This window comes from Penaeus japonicus, unplaced genomic scaffold (genome assembly GCF_977035675.1).
Source record: "Penaeus japonicus unplaced genomic scaffold, GWHDUDI00000001_assembly GWHDUDI00000031, whole genome shotgun sequence".
Classification (NCBI taxonomy): domain Eukaryota; kingdom Metazoa; phylum Arthropoda; class Malacostraca; order Decapoda; family Penaeidae; genus Penaeus; species Penaeus japonicus.
Window position 1 is genome coordinate 10,950,478 of NW_028234433.1, and position 7,500 is coordinate 10,957,977.

Consider the following 7,500-nt stretch of genomic DNA (forward strand, 5'->3'; position numbering starts at 1 on the left):
GATTAGTTGTCAGCGAGAGAGACGCTCTATCTCCGGCGCCGAAATGTTGAGGTACGGTGTCCTGTTGTGAATTTTCTTGTTGCCTTCGTTTACGTTTTAGGAAGTTGATAAATTTGGAAGAGATACCTAACGGAGAGTTATGGATGAAATTAGTAATTTAGGTAGTTTCGTGCTTCAAGTAAATTCAGTATTCCATTTGCAAGCAGTCCAAAAGCGATGGGTTAGACACCGGTACGGGGCACTTCGGATACCTTGAATAAGTACGAGGTAAACGCGGATTGATAATTATTAATTACGTTAAAATCACACAAATATGCAAGGTTCTCTGATAACTTTTCCGAATAGCGCAGTGTTACAAATACCTTGAAAGGGATGTGGGTGGATTCCTCTCAACCTCCACCCATATGTATCGACTTGCTTGTGGCTTCCCCAAATGCCCAATAATTTGGACCCCGATAGTATAGGAGCTATGGAGTATATCGGGGAAATTGCGGATGAATTATGGATTGGCGCATATTTTGTCGACAGAACTTGACCCGATGACTAAGCTAACCTTAGCTTCTCCCCCCTGGACCTCCTCTTTTTCAGAGCACTTGTGCTACTTGCCTTGATCATAAGTCCTGCCCCAAATTCATATTTTACCCCATAAATTCCCTGATATACTTCATACCCCCCTTACTATGGGGTCCAAATTGTCAAGTATAAGGGGAGAATCAGATAAAGTTGACTTTATATGGTGATTAACCGGTAAATTTGGATAAAGACGCAACCAAACCTCTAGGCACGACACGATATTTTTTCTGGTAGTTTTCGTTCTGTTTTGTACAGTTTCGCTACTCATTTCCATCGGAAACCTTTCGTCGTTGAGTTACACCCCCCCCCTCCCTCCCTCCCCACACGCGCGCCACCGTCGATACGGAACTAACGAATTCTGGCGCGAAATTTAAAGGGCTTTTTGCGTAATCAAAACCCAACCCATAAACCTAACCTAACCTAACCTAGTTTTTGGGTTTGCCCTAGCCAAGGGGGGGGCTTCGCCCCCCCTGGACCCCCCCCCCCCCCACTTTTAAGGCCACTGCGTGGCCGGTAACTTTTCAAAACGAACGTCCACCACCGACCACGGAACTGACCGATTTTTTGTCTGCCCTAGCAAAGGGGGGGCTTCGCCCCCCCCTGGACCCCCCCTTATTTAACCACTGCGTGGCAGGTTCACTTTCAATGACCGATTTTAGCCTGCCCTAGCCAAGGGCACTTCATAGCATCTGACTTTTATCTTCGAATGTTACCACTTCTTACCTTAATTGGAGGCGTGTGAGGGGCCGGGTTGTAATTCACAGTTTTTGCACTCCATTTCCATTGGCAGAGCACCGTGGTCACGTAATTATTTCAGTGATGCAGCGTTATCTTTATAAAAAACCATGATGAATTCTCACGGAGTGTACCTACGTCTTGCACACAATGTAGCCATCTCGAAACTGATTTTGAAATTCAAGCAAAGACCCAGACTCTATGGTCAATTGTCTGTGATTGGTCGATCATTTTGTCGGTTAGACCTATTGTTTCCCTATTGGTGCTATTATTATCACGTGACAGTATTGCCGTCTATCGATACTTTTTTGTATTTCCGCGGGGGAGGTTGGCGCATGCGCAGAGCCGATATTTTTCAGTCAGATGTTTGTTAAGACGGTGGAATCATCTCTCCCGTTAATCGTTTTTAATTATTTTCAAAATAATATATCTCGGTTATTTTTCGTTTCCAGAAGAAAAGAGCTTTTATGGGTTACGTCATAATTAAAGCTATGTCATGCCCAAAGGTTTGTTTTTTCGCTACGTGTGGTTGCGTCTTTATCCAACAATACCGATTAACCTCTTGGGTACATCTGTGTGTATCCTGTGACACCAGTGGATATCCCAACTGGAACCAGTATTACAGACAGACACACGACTGATATGACAACTGGATGTGAACTGTCTTAAAAAGTCCAAGTTTTGCAAATCCTTGGACAATTAGAAAAATTAAATCATCCTGGCTTTTGATCGGCCTGATGATCTTAAGGTAGTTTTCTAGGTAAATTTTCTGAATAACGCCGCGTCGCTAAATACCACAAAAGTGGTATTGATGGATTCCTCTCAACCTCTACTATTCATATATAGTGAAATTAATGAGCGCTTGCACCCCTGAAGCCCACAATCTGGGTCCCGATAGTAGGGGAGGGCATGAAGTAGATCAGGGAAATTGTGGGGTAAAATATGAATTCCGGCCATATTTCGTATGCAGAATCTTAACCAATTACCTACCTAACTTTGCTTAGGTTTGAAGTTTGCCCTACCCAAGGGGGGACTTCGCCCCCACCTGGACCCCCCCTTTTTAAGGCACTTCGTGCTATCTCGTGCTACTTCGGTATCACGAAAACCTTAACCCAACTACCTACCTCACTTTCCCTAGTTTTGAAGTCAGCCTTTGCGAAGAGGGAGCTATGCCCCCCTGTGGATCTCCCCAATTCAGGGCACTTCGTGATACTTATGATGCGTAATTAGTCCTGTAGATGAAAATGCCGCGACACGGATAACCCTCACACTGCGCCATGATGACAGCAACTGAGTCTTCGTCTCATATATTCCTCAGGATAGGAAACTAGGACCGATGATGACGCGACCACTCAATAGAGGGCACTATAATTATACTGTAAATAATGGGGAATATTGCGCCATCTGTTGAGAGAACATGCAGGTAATTTCTTGGGGGTTTCCAGTCCACAGCTTGCTACTATCCGTAAATACGTAAACACAGCCATGTTTGAATTTCAGGGCGAGGATGGTGGATTCGGGATATCTTGCCCAAGGTATGTTGCACGAAGTGCCTTAAAAAGGGGGGGGTCCAGGGGGGGGGTGAAGCCCCCTTTTGGCTAGGGATTAATTCAAAACTAGGCAAAGTTAGGTAGGTCATTGGGTTAAGATTTTGCAAGCGAAATATGCCCCGAAGTAGGATGAGGTAGCACGAAGTGCCTTAAGAAAAGAGACCCAGATTGTGGGGTCCAGGGGTGCAAGCGCTCATTAATTTCACTATATATGAATAGTAGAGGTTGAGAGGAATCCATCGATACCACTTTTGTGGTATTTCGTAACGCGGCGTTATTCGGAAAATTTACTGTTTTCTATATTTGTCATCTGTAAACAGATTTTTTTTTTTTTTTTTTTTTTTTTTTTTTTTTTTTTTCCCCCAATTAATGGTTCTTTTCCAAAGTGTACATCAAATTGAAGGTTAAGGGAGCTGAAATGTCATATATGAAATGTCATCCTCTTTCCATACAATATTTTTCATGAAAGGATCATTGTCATGAACTAAAACTATGCATAGAATTTCCATTACTTCCTGTAACTATTAAGCTTCTCAATCATTACAGGTTAGCAGTATTAACAGTGCTTGTGGCAGTAGCCCTGGCACAGAAGCAAAACACCTTGGTGCTAGTGGACACCTTAGCAACAAGGGAGACTCACTCCATCTTTCTGAAGTCACTGCAAGGTGAGTTTTTTTTTGCAGCAGTGAAAGTGGTGGTTTGGGATGTGTTTTGGAATGCATGTTAACCCATTAGCAGCGGATGGCATGACTTGGTGCAAAGGCATCATAGACGCAGATGGCACCATGCGAGACATGTAAAACAGCCATCCTACTGCACAGACCTTTTTTTAATATCGCGACCAATGGGTTAAAAGAATTTTCTTGCATTTTATATATATATATATATATATATATATATATATATATATATATATATATATATATATATATAATTTTTTAGTATACACTTAGATTTCTACAATTTACAATGTAATTGTTAAATTCATTAAATTGTTTCATTTTGTAGAACGTGGTCATGAAGTTACTGTGAAGGCTGCTGATGATCCATCTCTCCAGTTGTCCCGGTTTGGAGAATATATCTACCAGAACCTAGTGATTCTAGCTCCAGGAGTAGAAGAATTTGGTGGAGCTCTTAGTGTTGAGGTAAGCAAATATAAGATGTAATGTAGTGCAACTAACATAGTTAGGTAATCTGAAAGGAGGTTCATATTTCTGTTCCTCATCCCCCCTTTCCTCTCACTGAAGGAGTAAATGACCTCACCATTTTACTTCATTGGAAAATATGAATTTGGGAAATGTCTTTTACTTACTTATAATAACAGTAACTGTACATGTTTATTTAATCCATCTGGAATTTTTTAGGCCATTGTTGAGTTCATAGATGGCAGTGGAAACGTCCTGGTGGCTGGGTCTCGAGAAGCGGCTGACCTTATCCGCGAACTTGTGACAGAGGTTGGCGTGGAGATGGATGAGGAAGGAGCGGCTGTCATTGACCACCTGCACTATGATGCTAATGATGATGGACAGGTAATCTGGATGGATTTCTCGATTTTGTCTGCATTGCAGCAAGATATTTAAAGAATGTTTAATGCATGCAATGGACATCAACGTAGACCTTGGATTTTTATTTTCAAAGTTGACAATTCAGAATAACTAAATAACCAGAAATAATTCAGCACCTTGATATTGAGAGAAAGGAAAGGCAAATAATGTTTTTTTTTTATTGGCTGAAAATTCAGTAATTTCCTTGTACAACTAAGTAAAGTTTAAACAATCTGAAATTGCTTAAATGTTTGCATATTTTTGTAGAATATTATATAAATTGTAAATGTCTCCAGATAGATAAGAGAAAATGAGGAAGGAAAAGGGTTTGGTTACTCAGAACGGATTGTTATTTTTCAGGGTACACTAATAAACATGACCATTTTTTCGTTAAGTTTGCATGATTAGAAAATTTAAAACCAAATGCTTGATAGCTAGATAATAATTTTTAGAATGAAATTTTCAAAATCCCTTCATGAATCCCTTTCATTTTTTAATAAAGTGTGGGATTAAGAAATGCTGCAGTTTGTCCCGTTTCTCAAACTGGTGTGTAAATATTTTGTATTCTATCATGGAGATCATTTTAGCAGACTTTTTGTCCATCTTAGACTCTTGTATTGCCATTTGGAGTGTAGTTAGACGTGTTAGACCAAGCAATGAAACTATGACACTAGGAGCTTATCTATATGTACTGATGCCTGTCTGTGCAAACCATACATCTTGCCTAACAATGTTTTTTTTGTAAAAACTAAACAATATGCCCACCATCTGGCCCATAGTATTTTAAGTGTATTATGATAGAATACACTTATCATATCTTACATGAGAACACACTCATTAGGAGGAGTTGGTGGGTAATTCATGATTTTCGGTAGTTTGACTCCTCTGACTAAAACTGGCGAAGACCTAATCTGCCTCGTAGGGAGTGCAAACTTAATGTAAGTTCAAAGACAGTAGACTCATTTGTCTGTACATTTTAATGTTTGTAACACGTGAATATTTACACACACACAATCTATAGGCCGAATGGGGGAAGGGGAACTTGTCCTGTTTTGTTTGATATGTCATAGTATAGCCAAAATGATGAATAGCCCACATATTTACAGAACAAAATCAAGAGGACTGTTTATTCCATTTTTTTCAACTTTCCTATTTAAATTACAGTTGCAAATAGGAAACGTCACACTATGACAAAAGTCATAGGCTTAAGAGTTTTTATCTTTGGGGAAAAGCTAATTTCTCATTTGGAGGGGAAATATGTTTAAACTTAGAGATGCCAGGAGAGATCTTGCGCTAGTCACTGCACTTGTTATCTAGCTGACGGGAGTGGCATTATTCAAATATAATCACCAGTGTGAATGGGTTAAGCTTTATATATTTACCATGTATGAAAGTAAAGTATTCTCATTTGATGCAGCATTTTGAAAAAAGTCAGAATATCTAAAAAATCTTCAAATATGGTATTTTCCCTTATCTGACTGGCTTGTCTTGATGTAAAGGGAAAAAACATGAAAAATTGATTTGTCCGACTAATGAAATGAGAGATTGGACCAGTGTGTTTAGTTGTAAATTTACAGGCATATATTTAAATATTCTTCTTTTTCTTTTTTTACAAAGGAAAATAGTTTCTTGAAATCCATCCACTTAATTTTATTACTCTCCATATATTTGATACAAACATTTGTATGCCCCCAAAATATATTAAAAATTTATTTTACTGGAAAAAAAACTCACTCGAAAGATGACTCATAATTTATGCACGGTAAACTTCAGTGTCTGTGTGTCAAATTTGTACAATGGAGTAAATTTTCTTTCAGCACACCCTCATTGCTGCACCAAGTGCTGGACTGATTGACTCAGAGGTTATGGTTGGAGCCAATTCCCAAGTGCCATTGTTGTATCGAGGCACAGGGCTGATTACAGACGCAGACAACCCCTTGGTTCTACCTGTATTGAGGGCTCCTTCCACTGCATATTGCTATAATCCTACACACTCCATTACAGACTACCCTCATGCCACAGGTAGATATTTTGTTGTTAACTTTTAAAATGGAATCCTTTCCATTCCCACACTTTTTTTCTTTTTTTTTAATATTCCTATCCCTCCCAGAGTTGATTGAGTAAAAAGTGGATTAGACTGACACCATAGTTTATTAAAGAAATACACAATTGTCACAGGTATATAATAAGGGAGTCCCCTGTTCTATTTTGTCAGTCCATCCTTTCATATTTACTGATTCAGTCAGAAAATATGCACGATTAAAAGGATTTTAAATTTATTTTATTCAAATCTCTCAGGTCAGAATATGCTTCTGGTTGCTGCACTGCAAGCTCGGAACAATGCAAGAGTGGTAGTTTCAGGCTCACTTGAGTTCTTCTCTGATGCCTTCATCATGGCCTCTGTCCAAACACCACAGGTATAAATCTCTTTTTCAGTTAGGTATATTACACATGCAGATGAAAAAAATTAAATATTGTTTTTTATGATGTGAATTAGTTACTTTTGAGGTTTATCCACTATCATACATTGATAATGGCTTATTTACCCTACTTTGTGGACAGGGTAAATTCTTTGAACGTTCTGGCAATGGCAAGGTGGTGGAAGCTCTCAGCCGCTGGGTGTTCAGGGAAGAAGGAGTACTACGTGTTGTATCCATTGAGCATCACCTTCAGGGAGATACTCAGCCTCCAGCTGCATACACAATCAAGGAAGATGTGGTATGTGAAAAACATTTAATTTTCTCTGCATTCCTTTTGAGAAAGTTTTTACTGTTTTATGTTCTTTTTCGAATAGTAAATTTGCATTTTTATAAACCTCAAATATAAGATGACTGGTTGATTCCATGCTTTCTCAAAAAACAGGAGTACAAGATTAAGGTTGAGAGACTTGTGAATGGCTCATGGAAACCATTCATGGCAGATGATGTACAGATGGAGTTTGTCCGCATTGACCCATTCATCAGGTTGACCATGACACCCAGTAACGAAGGGGTTTTCTCCGTAAAGTTTACGGTAATGTGAAAAATCTGCTCCCTCCTTCACTCTCCCTTGCTCTCCCTTTCTTTCCCTGACCCTCCCCTGCTCTCCCTTTCTTTCTC

At 39.5% G+C, this 7,500-nt stretch overlaps 1 protein-coding gene across 4 annotated transcripts in view; it reads left to right on the forward strand.

Moving 5' to 3' along the window:
• Positions 1-7,500, forward strand: part of Ost48 (dolichyl-diphosphooligosaccharide--protein glycosyltransferase non-catalytic subunit Ost48) — an 8,810-nt gene that overhangs the window by 86 nt on the left and 1,224 nt on the right. For 2 of the 4 annotated variants that reach the window (XR_015192612.1, XM_086555690.1), the window contains exons 1-8: positions 2,779-2,843; positions 3,405-3,523; positions 3,867-4,003; positions 4,223-4,387; positions 6,220-6,424; positions 6,701-6,819; positions 6,965-7,120; positions 7,265-7,414. Coding sequence is in view for 3 of the 4 variants with exons in the window: in XM_086555690.1 (XP_086411816.1) it covers positions 2,794-2,843; positions 3,405-3,523; positions 3,867-4,003; positions 4,223-4,387; positions 6,220-6,424; positions 6,701-6,819; positions 6,965-7,120; positions 7,265-7,414 (1,101 nt within the window). In the remaining variant the exon portion in view is untranslated. Of the gene's footprint in view, positions 52-1,760; positions 2,057-2,778; positions 2,844-3,404; positions 3,524-3,866; positions 4,004-4,222; positions 4,388-6,219; positions 6,425-6,700; positions 6,820-6,964; positions 7,121-7,264; positions 7,415-7,500 lie in introns of those variants that run through there. The other 2 variants (XM_043037303.2, XM_086555692.1) reach the window with 2 other exon arrangements.